At 44.5% G+C, this 13318-nt stretch overlaps 1 protein-coding gene across 2 annotated transcripts in view; it reads left to right on the plus strand.

Moving 5' to 3' along the window:
- The first annotated feature begins 441 nt into the window (after window positions 1-441).
- The window catches only part of UNC5C (unc-5 netrin receptor C), a 253828-nt gene continuing 240951 nt past the window's right edge, over window positions 442-13318 (plus strand). Inside the window, exon 1 of one of the 2 annotated variants that reach the window (XM_042049631.1) lies at window positions 442-796. In XM_042049631.1, coding sequence (XP_041905565.1) covers window positions 673-796 — 124 coding nt within the window. In that variant the 5' untranslated portion in view covers window positions 442-672. The remainder of the gene's footprint in view (window positions 797-13318) is intronic. The other variant, XM_042049632.1, reaches the window with a different exon arrangement.

Consider the following 13318-nt stretch of genomic DNA (forward strand, 5'->3'; position numbering starts at 1 on the left):
TCCAGCAGCTCTCCTGGTGCGACCTCCCCCCTGCCCTGCTGCTTGGGGGAGCAGACTGGTATCCCCCGTCCGGCGTGGGGCTCCCCGATCCTGCATTTGATGGCTCCCTAAAGATGCTCCTGGTCGCCCAGAGCCCTGGAGGGCTGGGGCCGGGGTGCGAGCGTGTGTTGGTGCGTGTGCGGGCGCGCACGTGTGCGCACCAACATCTGCGTGCGCCTGTGCCCGCGGGTGTGCGCGCAGGGGGCGCGGGCGGAGGAGGCGAAAGGGGGCCGGTTCTGCGGCGGGTGGCTCCCAGCCTCCCCCGCCCCCTTCCCTCTGGGTCTGCTGCTCGCTCCGGCTCGCATTTTATCGCAGGCGGCCGGCGCAGCCCCCTCTCCCCAGCCCCGGCCCCGGCCCCGGCCCCGGCCCCCGCCCACCCCCGGGGTGGAGGCAGCCGCGCCGAGCCGCCCGCGGGAAGAAAGCAGCGCTCCGCCGGCTCCGCGCCCCTCCGCGGGGCCATGCAGCGCCTCTGCCCGCCCGGTCCGAGCGCAGCCCCTCGCCCCGCCGCCCTCCGCGCAGCCTGAACGCCTGGCGGGGGCTCCACGCCGCTCCGCGCCCGGAGGTGGGACGGGGTCGGCAGAGGCGGCACAGGAAGGCTCCGCGGCTGTGCGCGACTCCCCCGCTGCCCCGGCCATGGGGAAGGGGCTGGAGGGGACAGCGGCCCGCTGCGGGCTGGGACTGGGATACCTGCTGCAGACGGTGGTGCTCCCTGCCCTGGCCGTCCTGGGGGCCAGCCGCCCCGGCTCCGCGGCGCAAGGTAAGGCGATGGATGGATGGATGGATGGATGGATGGATGGAGAGGGGTTGGGACGTCCGCCAGGTGCGGGCTAGAAATGCGAATTTATGCCGTGATGATCTTTTTTCCTGTATTTGTATGTGCAATTCCCCGCATGCACGACCCCCGCCGGGGTCCAGGGCGTCCGGTCGCACCGGCCAGGTCGGGTCTGTAGGTGCTGAGCCTGGCCGGGACAGGCGTTTGCCTGCACTCCGTCCTCAAATGGAGCATGGGGAGCGGAGGGGAAGTTCGGGCTGAAGGAGCCCCGCCGGCGCCCTCCGGGGCGGGAGAGCGGCGCCGGTGCGCCCCGGAGGGCTGGCAAGGTGCGTGGGAAAGGCAGGTGCGGGGCGGGGGTCCCTCCGCAGCGGCACAGTCGTACCCTGGAGCTCTGCAATCGACGGTCAGTCTTGAACCCCCCAAAGCCCCCCACGCCCTCCTTCTTCCTGCCTAAAACATGATACACCCGAAGGGAGTTACCGTCTTTCTGTGTTTATGTTTAGAGATTTTGTTTCCCCTCCCGTGTCGGGGATTATGGAGTACATCTCGATCTGCCTTCCCTGTAGCCCTTGTATAAATTCCCCTTTCCAAGTGGCAATATCTTGCTTCTCAGTGCGTGTTTAGGGGTGTTTGAGAGCATCACAAAGAGCCCTGGCTCCGTGTGGCACCCACCCGGCTGACAGCCGCAGTAGGAGGCTTTTTCTCCTGCGAGCTGATGCTGGACAAACTTTCTCGGTGCTTCTCTTCTTTCTTTCCGGGAGTTAGACCTAATGTGGAAATGTGTTGCTTTTGTGGAACACAGGAGAGAGAAAGAGAGAGGTTGCTGCTGCATGTGGGCAGAGCTGCATACAGCAAGGATGTGCGGGTTCGTTAAAGCACTTGGAACTCCCAGTTATATGACTAACAAGAGAAAAGGAATTTTAGAAGCTTCTTTGTTTATTTTCCCCGTATATGTAACCAAGAAGTAATAACATGCACCAAACTTTTGATTTGGAATTGCTAGCGTAATACAAGTGTAAGAATGCTTGGTTTTCCCCACATCATGTCTGTGGAGAGGCACTTGTGAAAACTGCACAGATCTGACCCTGTGCTCTCACCCAGCCATTACAAAGTGCATTCCTCTGTGGCCTTTTTGACAGGAGAGCAGTGCTGGTTGCTCTGACTCCCCATGCCCCTGGCAGGCTTTCTGTGGGTTCTCCCAGGCACGGAGCTGTAGGTTTGCAGCTGGTGGGCTGGGTGCACTGAACACCGTGTCTGTACATGTAATAGTGCTAATCCATTTCCTGATGATACTTACTCCATCCCCTCAGAGTCATGTTCCTTTGCTAATTTATATCACAGGAAGATCAGATATCTGGCCATGAAAAGGGAGTAGCAGAGAACGAGAGTACAAAAATCCCTTATGCACCGTGGCACATTTAATCTGTGTCTTCCATTCCGTTTCCTTTCACTGGTCAGTTTCATGTTCAAGATAGGACAGGTTTGGTATTTTGTATTTAGGGGTTTTTATAGTACCATATGCATGTAGACCTACATGTCAGTGGGTATATATCAGTTTGTGTAGATATAGATATATCGTGTCAGGGGGTGTTGGAGAAGAAAGCTCCTCTCAGGTAGCTGGACCTGGAGTGGAAAGGAGCCTGCTCTGCTGGCAGGACATGGGAGTTTTGCATGACAGATGGCCTGAGCAGGGAAGAGAGGACCCGCCCCCCCATGTTTGGCTCTTCCAGAGTGGTCATCTCTGTGCCACAGGGCTCATACCTCGCACTCTCAGATGGTTTCTCCTTTCCACACTTACACTCTGTGACACAATGCTGTGTGACAGAAATGCCACGAGGGCAGAGGATCCAGGCCCCCTGTTCCTACGCTGCAAAGGGCAACACACTTGTGGGATCTGCCACAGGACACAGGTGTGCTCACCTATCCAGAAAGGAGTGGAGAGCTCTTCAGCAACATTTCCCAATGTGTGTGTGATGTGTGATAAACTTCCACAGCAGAGTGAAAAATCCGGGGAATCTGGTTGGGATATAGCTATTTGTCTTGGACTTGTTTTTCTATGTATACTTTTATTTTTATTGCTAGGACCAGGCAGAGAATTTGGGTGCAGACCTGGTTTTGGCATTTTTCCCAGGGCTGAGGGATTTTCTGATTGGTGTGTGCAGTGGGGATCTTCATGTATGTGTGTATGTGTACGTGATGCTTCAGTGAGGCAATGAATCAAAAGTTTAACTATGCCCTCTTCAGGAAGTTTCCTCATCATATAGCACCAGGCAAAGTTTTCTCTCTATTCTATTTATACATTTCAAAAACATATATGTTTCATCTCAATTCCCCAACTATCTTTAGCTTTTGAAGCAGGCTAAGAAAGCCGTGAGCATTCCTGGGACTCGTGCTTTCATACCTTCCTTTTCCATTGCCTTGTAGAAAATGAATTTGTTAACTGAGGGGTTGGTGGACCAACCCCCCTCACTCCCTGGCAGATTGATTATCACTGCATCTCGGCATCCTCCTGTGAGCTTCTCAGCAGACCTAAATACACTTTTTGTTTTATTAGTATTTCTTATCTTCTTATCCGAAGCTAAGTATTTTTCCGCTGTTATCAGGAGAGAACAGGAAATGGCTGCAATGGTAGAGACAGCCCTTAATTCTCAAAGTGGTGTGAATGGGGCCAGAGTGATTATCAAGCCAGAATCAACTCTGATCTGGCATTCACTGCATTTATTATACCTCTATGATAAGCTTCATCAGAATGAGAATTCAAATGTCACAAACTGTGCCCCTGCTGGGCATTTCAGTGCCACCTCTGTAAGAGCAACTTTTCCTTTGGCTCTTCAGTCAGCAGAGACTGGGCTTCAGCTGCTGTGCTTCCCTGCAGCCCCCACACTTCCCACCTCCCAAACTGTTATCCACTTACCCTGTGGCTCCCACCTTTCTGTTGTGGAGGTGGGATGAAAGGGAGGGTCAGGCTATCTATCTGTAGTGACAAGCATGGTTCAGACAGCTTTTGGGGTTAATAACGAAGTTTTAAGAGATGGTAGAAAAGCTAAATGGACTACATATTAATGAGGCTGTGTTTCATTTTTTCCTTTACAATAAAAGAGTGCATTTTTCATGCTTAACCCCTCAAACCTGATTTAATCAAAGTGATAATTTAAAAAGAAAGCTGTAAAAGAGCCATATGTGCAGATACTTGTCTTGCCCCAGCATAGTCTGTATTAGCAACAGCAGCAGTTTGAAAATGCTTAGTGCGGAAAAAGTGAAATATAACATGTGAATGTACTAACCTTTTGGGGATGCATTTCCTAATTAAATACCTAAACACATCTTGTTGAAAAAAGGCAGGGAAAGGACTTAATTATCTTGATGCGGCAGTGGACCTCTTGTACTTGATCATGTGGGTGTAGTATTTGTATTAATAAAGCAAGAGCCAAGTAGTATTTTGTTGTGAATGGATAAGGCCCTTTGGAACATTAATCTGTTTTAAAGGGATGCACTGTAGTAGATTTCAATGATGCTAACAAGCTTGAGCTGGATGTGGTAGCCTGTACTGGTTCTGAGTAGCATTTTAGTACTGCAGTACTCTTTGCTGAAAGCAAAGCAGCCACTGTGTTTCCTTTGCTGACAGAGGTGCAATTTAAGCAGGATTAAAATTAAGTGGATGAATCTGTGCATAGAGGAGAGATTCCTCCCTGGGAACATGGGAGTCAGAATCTGAGCTCTTCTTCCTCTGGCTCCAGGCTTTAGCAGCTGGTTGCAATAGTTACGGAAAAAATATATAGATCACATACAGGCTCCTCCTGATGGCTCTTCAGCATTACTGTCAGTGTCACTTACTTCTCTGTACAGTAAGAATGCCAGAGTGCATCTAAACATTTCCACAGTTGTTGTGCATGTTTGCACTTAATCATTTTACATGGATCGTTCACCACACAACTTTATTTTTCTTTGGTAATGGTCTTAAACCCCAGTAATTCACTATATTTTGGGACTCGCTTTGTGTGTGACATCCAAATTCAGAAACAGGAAGCAGCCTTAACCAAATTAAAAAGATTTTCCTAATTTAATTTTCCAAATACAGTACATCTGAAAACAGGAATATAACTCTGTGCCAATGCCAGGCAAATCAGTTCCATAGCTGGTCTGTGCAGTAGGAAAGGAGAAAATGTGTGTTATATTTATTAGACATTTCCAGGTAAATATCTTGATTTTTATGCAAGTAGAAGAGAGGTGTTTTGAGGCACAGTCTACCCAGCTCAGTTCAATAGGATGCAAAGCAAATCAGTTCCTATGGAAAGTAAGAGAAGCCCAGGCTGAATAGGACAAGAACTGTGTATTTCTGTACAGTATATGTCTAGAATTTTGTGCATAAGTAGGATACAAAGGATAGTTATACTTCAAAAAGCAAAGCCACATTTATGTCATGCTACCAGCAAAACAATCTTGTTTTTAGTAACTTGTTTTATAGTGTATGGCTGTATTTCTCGATTTCTGGTTCTTTCTGGATTTTACGTCATTGGACTTTTGAGGAATCGGTTCTGGATACGTTTTCTACAAAAAGGCAAAAAAATTACTTTTGCATCTCATAAGAAAAATATGTTTGAATTGCTGGTGCAAAGGGGAGTTCCTGGGTAAGTTTGCATTGCTCTGAGTAGTGAACAGTTTGCTGTGATTTAGTCAGAGGATTGGGCTCAGTGTGAGTCTCGGACTTGGTTTGTCATTGAAAACATGTTACTGGAGGCTATCTTTGAAATAAAAGTGTAACCATGGATGCTCTGCCTATGTAATATATTTCATATAACCGTCTATACGTCCCTTTAGGAAAAAATGGCACTGTCTTTCCTTTCCTCCCTTTAGGGTGGGGAAGAGGGCTGTGCTGGTTTGTGAAGTGCACGTCTTGTTAGCCACCCAGTGGAGGTATTCAAGTCTAGCAGGCAGCGATCTTGGCACCAGTGCCAGTGAAGCAGTAACTACAGTGTCTGTCATTTGCATTAGCCAGCTCTGCTGTGCATTCAGCTTGGAGGTACAAACCAGCTTCTCAAGTACAAGTCAAGAATCAAAGGAAAGGAGTCAGAGACGAGCTGTGGTTTTCCAGTTGGCCATAACCTCCATCAGCACAGCGTCAGGATAATGTTGTGCAGAGGCACAGCTCAGTGCCGGCTGCTTCCAAGGGCTGAAGGAATGGTGGCGTTTTAAGTGATTTATTGTGTGTGCTCAGTAGAGTCCAGTCTCAGGAGCAGGCGCCCCTGGATCTTTCTGTCATAACATTATCCAAGAGGCAATCTGAAGGAAATGTTATTAAGTCTTCTGGGAGGCAAACTGTATTCAAAGAAACACTTAATTTGCATCATTTGCAAGCAAGCATTTGAAATTATGCTAAAAAGGGAAATGGTTATAAAGAACTTTACACAGAACAAACAGGAACAACAAAATTCCCCTTGATTTTGAGCATATTTTATTCCCCTGTGCTTAATTTAATGGGGTCATTTGTAGGTACTCCAGCCCCGAACTCCACTGCTGTGGTGGGGAGGTGATTTATTGAGTATTGTTGTTGGGTTCATGATAAGTTTGGTTAAACATTTTGCAGAACATCCATTGTGGTTATTGTGTTTAGATTTCTCTCTCTAGGGTGAGGATGTAGCATAACACTGTGTGCACACTAGCTGGAGCAGCTAAAGGGAAGCCCCAAACTGTAGCTGTGTTCCAGTTGTTTTCCTCGAGGTTGGCTCTGCTTGTACAAACAACAGGCGCAAGTAAGGTGCAGTGAGTGGGAGCAGTGGGCAGGAGCTGCCAGAGGTTTTCCCAGCTTTCAGTAACCTCAGAGATGCTTGTATATAGCTTTCTCCCTAGGTAGTCATCACTAGAACAACTTCCTGTTTGCTTTTATGACTCCATCCCAAATCACATGGACATTAAGCAGGAAATATGGGATTTCCTCTCAAGTGATCAAACGCCAGGATTTGGGGAGCCCCTTTATAGCCTGTCACATTATCTAAAAGTTTGGGCTGGGGAGAAAGAGCTTAATGAAAAATAGTCTCACTTAAAAATACCCTTTTTATCAACATGGAAAATTTAGGAAACAAAAAGAGAGAAAAATATTCCTTTTTGTTTATTTGCTATGGGGAGGTTGGGAAAAAAGCAAGAAACCCTAATCAAAACCAGGAAAAGATTCAGTTATTTTAGAGAAAAGGTGAGTAAAGCCCTGAATATTTACCCTGCTGCCCAAACTATTCATATTTATGCTCTTTGAAAATCTGTTAGGTGTTCAGTGAAAATGAAGAAGTTAAAAAGTTGTGAAGTCTTCTGACAACAACAGTTTTCATTTCCACTTGCATTTTTCCACGTATTCCAACCAGCCTAGTGAAAAACCTCACCGTTAGATTTCATTTACGTTCCTGGTCAGCTCTGGTTAAGGTATGTATTTACAACACTTTCTAGAGCTTGCTCTTTTGGTTTGGTTGGTTTTTTTGTAAATCACACTGATTTTACAGTGGTGCAGATTGAGGTGGAGACCCAGATTCTCAGTGGTGCCAGACGTGCCCTTATTTCCACGAGGGACTGTCAGGCAATGCTGAATTTAGGTGAGTAACTTTGCTGTTCCCCGAATACAAGCAGTGCTGCTCTAGCTTGCATGGCAGTCCAACAGTCCCATCAAGGCAGGGACATCTCCCATGTCAGTATGTGATGCTGTAGTGCCTCAGCACCTCCTCAGATTCTGGCTTTCCTTTGAGTCCTACACAGGCAGGATGGGAGAGGCACGCAATACCTCCTGTGGGGAATATCTGCAGCTGTGTCTTTAGCAAAGCTCTGCTACGTGCTTGCGTTGCTGGAGGCTATGGGAAGTTCTTACTTGTAACATTGCCTTAGTTATTCAATGTCTGTTTTGCTGGATTTGAAGGTTTGCTGTATTTATCACTGTTTGGTGGAGAGGTCTAGGGGGAATTGCCTACATGTGCAGAGCATATGTGTAAGGGAAACCAAAACATGAGCTCAAGTCTTCTGACTAGCCAAGACTCTGGTGCTCCAGTCCATTCTTCTTGTCTTATTACTATCCTAAAGAGGGGATGCTACAGAGGGAATGCTACATTTCTCAGGTACCTTCTCGATGTGAAATTTGTCGAGTCTCACTGATGGTTTCTTCATATCTGCTGTTATCTAGAAATATGTATAGAAGATGCCATGGGTTAGGAATGGTACTCCCCAATTTAGTCTCTCCCACGGGGACCTTCCAAACCACACGCTGCTTGCTCTCTCCCTCCTCCCTTTTCCCGTTCCCCTGAGGTGGGATGGTGAATTGGAGGCTCAAAAGGTAAAGATCATGAGTTGAGCTGAGAACAATTTACTGGGAACAGCAATTAGATAAGAAAATGTACGGTGACAGTAACAATACTGATGACAGAAGGTGCAAGAAAGAGCAAATGATTCACACGGAAACTCCCTGACCACAGCAATGCTTCAATGCCTGACCGCTCCCTCTGCCACACCACCCAGACTTGGAGGAGAGCCCTTCACCGCATCTCTGGCAAATGAAGTGAGCTGGTATAGAATAACCTCTGGGTCCTAGCCATGCCCCCTCCTGTCTACTGCAGAAATTAACTCTGTCCTGGCCTGAACCAGAACAAAGGAAAATGCAAAGTATATGCTGTTGCTCAGGAACAGGGATGCTTCCTAGAAGCTCTGACTTTCTGGTGGCAGGCAGTTTGGAAGATTTGCTTTGCCCAATGAAATCCACGGTGTTACCTCAAACTTGGAAGGAGGAAAAGCAGATCCAGCGCATGAGTGCAGCACTGTTGTAAATGGAATAAGGATCACTGTCCTGGGCTGTTTTGTTTCATTTGCGTTTAATCTGCAATTCAGGACTATGTTATTCAACTGTACTTCATTCATCTGAATGAACGACTTGTGCTCCAGAGGACCCTGTTGCCTTATGAGTCATAAAAGCAAGGAGGTTGCCTAGGCAATTAAATCAGTATCTTTTTGCTCTTGTTGCGGTAACATTTTCAACAATAATGCTAAGGAGCTCAGATAGATTTCACTGGCCTGGCAACAGCTGAGCATTTGCTTGTTAGGTAGCTCCTGCCAATCCCTTTTTAGTTATTTTAAAGAAGTAAAGTAGCTTTATTTCTCAGTCTTATGTTGAGTGAGAGGTTGAAATGTTAATCTCAGTGGATTAGCAGTGTATCCTTTGAGAAAAAGGAAAGCTTGCGTTTTTCTTGGTCCCTGGAGTGCTGGATGCAATTGTTTGAGAAATCTTGAATTTCATCAGCTAGATACAAGGAAATGTGCAAGTAAGCCATGAATGATCTGTCAAAAGAGGCTGACTTTATTGCAGCCGTTTTGGAAACTTGTTTGAACTGATAGTTGTTCCCCAGGTGTTTCTTTGCTTGATTTTATTGCATTTCACATGAGACAGTGAAAAGGGATCACCACAGAATTATTAGTAATTCAGAGCTTCTTGGAGAGCTGTATTCCAGCCATAATTTTCTAAAATAATGCCTGGTATATGAACTGCTCCACTTTTATGATATGGTGTATCTATTGTTTAAATACATTGCTTGTCTTGTCCACTCCCAACATGTGTGTTTATACTGGAAAGTTTACATATTGAGTGAAAATAATAATACAGTCTCACTGAATGAGGTTAATTGCAGTTCAGTCATACTGAAATCAAGGAGTAAGTGGGACAGAATAGCGAGCGAGACTCATTTCTGTTCTCATGGGCTCTGGATTTACCGACACTGACTGAAGTGCAGGCACTTACCAGGAGTAATTTCACAAAGATGTGCACACTGCCATAGTCTGAATGAATTTTCTCTTTCATTAGTATATCTCTTAAGTTTTGCCAGTTGCTCAGGGAGTCAGCACAGATGTGTCCGTCTCACCTTTCCATTTTCCCACAATTTTGTGTGTCTGTCTGGTTGCTCTGCAGCTCTACACATACAAAAGATGAGTGGCCGTGACTAATAGTGAATAGCTGGAGCTAACAGGCAAAGAGTGAGGTGTCCAGACTGAAATTTCAGGTTGTCTGCACTCAGATGAGACTACAGAGAAATCTCTGCTGCTTGAACCTCTGTTAACAGGATAAAATTCTCTGTTGCTTTCAACTAGGAAGAGATAAAGTTTCCTCTGTTAAATTTGGCCACTTGATCTGAAAATCAGGGTTCATTGTGGAAACTAGAACTCTGTCTGGTTAAGGAATGGATCTGTGATTAAGTGGGGAAGACTATGCCCTTCTACAAGTGCTGTTCACATGAAATCTTGCTGAATTGTCTCATGAAATACTTGTATTTCTTGCTCAAAGGCTTTTGGCCCCAAAGCTGCACTATTTTTCAACAAATCATCATCCCCATTATAAATTCTTTTCATGAAGACATTTCAAACCTAGCTTGAGGGACTTCCTTTCTGCTACCTCACCAGTTTTTGAAGGTAATTTTTTTGGTCTCTTGCTCAAACAAAATGCAGCAATCTTCTTATGCAGCAGATCTTTGCTGGCAAGAATATGAGTGCAGGTTTTCCTTCTCTTCGTCATGGAAAATAGCTGTACTAGGGCAAATAGGAAGTTCCTAATTTCTTAGTTCCTAAGTAACTAGAAAGTTTGTAGCTAGAAAGTTCAGTACTGGGACCTGTCAGCTTCACTATCAGTTTCCTTTAGTTTTGTTGTTTTTTAAATGCCTAGTGTTTATACCAAGGATAGACTTATGTGGAACAAGGCCAGGTTATGACCACCACAAATGTAGCTTCATTAATTTCAGAGCCAGCACGTGTCAGAAGCTGGTCTGCTTCTGTGTTAAAAATATGTTGGCACAGTAGAGTCAGACTATAGGATGAACAGACCTTGATCCATCTTACTTGGTGGCAAGTCTTTTCATGGGGTTGTTTCTTTTTTGATTAGGTTTGTTTTTTTTTTTTTGAAGCTAAATAATTTTATTAACTTTGGGGCTTTCCATTTTCCTTCCACATAGCGATGTGTCTCTTTCCTGTAGAGCGATTAACGCGATGCCTTGCTTGAAAACAAGTTGTCAAGGTTCTTTCAGGTAGAAGTTTTTTCTCTTGGATTTTGTTACAGTATTTCAGATAAGAACACTGACAGCCAAATGTCACCAACTGTAGGCAGATATTCACGTAAATATCTGTTACACACAAATGTGTGGCAATTTCCTGCCTTAGCAATCACTTTTGAACTAAAGACCTCTGCTACTTAAAGCATGGGCTTGAACTTTTGAGTCAGAAGTGCAGCCTGGTAGCTGGTAACAAAAGCAGTTGTTATCCTGGTGTAGGCAGTAGAATGAGAAGTGCCATATGCCTTTCACAAGCACTGCAAAAGGCAAAACTGTTCAGCTGCTAACTTTTGTCCTTTGCTTGTCCTGAAATATTTTGATATTAATCTTTTTCTTCCCTCCACCCCCCAAAGTTATATATTAATTCTTTGTAGTAAGCATGGCTATTAGATAAAACCTTCCAAATCTTAAAAAAAAAAAAAAAAAATGTCTAATTTAATTACTTACTTTATAAACATTTCTATCATTTTGTGGTCTCAAGAGTAAAGTTTTGAATCTGCATTTATGAGAAACATTTGCAAAGAAAATTAATTTAAGTGACAAAGTGACTATGTGTGGACTATTAATCTGCTTTGTTTTACTGATCAGCTTATTTTACCAGTACTTGGTTTCATTGCCTTTTTATTGTTTAGGGAAATTAATAGATAAAGTGTTGTGATCAAATTTACTTTCTGTCTGATTATTTTCACTGGATTGCTTGGGATTTACTCACTGGAGCAAGGCAAGGAAGATTTGGTCTTTTGTCTTTGAAGTTTCGTATTCACTAGTACCAACGCAGAACACATTTCATTTGCAGAGGCCAGGCTGAGGTTAAGTTGGTTTTAAAGATAACAGTAGATTCCGGCGTCCTTGCATTTGTTTTGTATTTGGTGACAGTCACTAAATCAGGGGAAGGAATGTTCAAACAACACACTTGAGGAAAAGTGATTTTTATAGAAAGGGCCCATTCCTGCTAATAGCCAGTAACTGCACACAACCCCACTGACATTAAAAGTCCATTAGCTAAGCCAAGTTTAAACACCAGCTGATGCTATGTCAGCTAAATGTATATTGGAATTTTTCATGTAACACAGCAATAGCACTTCTGTACTTTTCCTAAAACTATGTACATTAAGAAAAGCAAATGTCATCTGATAATAGTAAGATGAAGAGTTCACATTAAAGTAGGCAGAATTGTAATCACACTGAAGTCACCATCTGGTTGCATTAATGAGGAACAAAAATGGATACAAGAAAAGCAGGGAGTGTCAGGTTTCTGAATTAAAGCTAGATTAACAAATCCAGTGTACAGACTTCTGTAATACAGGATAAGCACAGAGCTGCTTATCTGCTTGGTTTTTTATCATTAAATATAATATGGCCTTGTTTGAGAAAAGTTTATGTTGAAGTCTGTAGGATGCTTTCTCATGTGGAGCACTGAGTTGCCATGGAAGAAGGTTGTTTCCTGCCTGTTTAGGAAATATGTCTCATTACAGCAGTGTGAAAACTTTTAAATGTGTCAAGATAGTGTTTGTATGCCTATGGTCTGAAATTCTAGTTAACCAGTGGCACAGCAAATAGCATTCACCTATCTCTGTGCATCAAAAAGAGGGTTGAAAAGGATGGTGAAAAAATGGTGTGTGCTTGGTATAGAGAAATGTTACAGGTGATGAACTTCTCATCTTCAGAAGAAGCAGCAGGCTGAGGTCCCAGTACTGTGGTCTTGGCACCCGCAGAAGCACAGTTTAGCACCTGCTTTGGCAGTGGGTCTAATTCAGAGAAGTCACTTTGAAGTCTGCTTTGAAAATAGACCTTGTGCTATAAAGCCATTGTGGAGACAGGCAAGGGATGGCTTAGAAAGTTAACGTGAGAGCTGGAACAGAGGGATGATTAGTCGCTCACTGACCCTCTCCCAAGTCTGGTGAAGTACTGCTGTAACTTCCTCTGCCTCTGCTGTGTCATTATCTGTCCATTAGCAAAGCCTTGTGCAAGTACTGACAGGAGCACAGCTGACATGCCTGATGTGGGCACACTAACCCACTGCAAACACCCTGTGAATATATTTGCAGGGCTCCCTTACACTCCTGCCACACTGTGTTAGTAGTGCAAAACTCTCAAATGTGTCATGAGGCTGAGCTTGATTTTTTTGTCTTCCTTGCTGAAGGAGCTGACATCAGTAGCGTGCCCAGAGCAGATTGTGTGTTTGTGAACCACAGGGTTTAAGGAGAGTAATTTAATTGCGTTTTTCTCCCTTCTGGAACATAACATGTAAACATATTACTGAACTAAAGCCTGGTTTTAATTACAAGCAGTAACTTTTTCATGTTGACAGATTTTCACATGGAAAGCTTTATTGAAAATGAGAGGAGACCTTTTTGCCATCGTTAGTTCTTGCTGCTTAGTGCTTTTATCAAGTACAATAAAATATGGTTTATAATTAATTCAAAGCTTATATGGACATGTTTAATATAAT

This window comes from Corvus kubaryi, unplaced genomic scaffold (assembly GCF_017639235.1).
Source record: "Corvus kubaryi isolate FWS band 111438036 unplaced genomic scaffold, C.kubaryi_AGA036_p1.0 71, whole genome shotgun sequence".
Classification (NCBI taxonomy): Eukaryota; Metazoa; Chordata; class Aves; order Passeriformes; family Corvidae; genus Corvus; species Corvus kubaryi.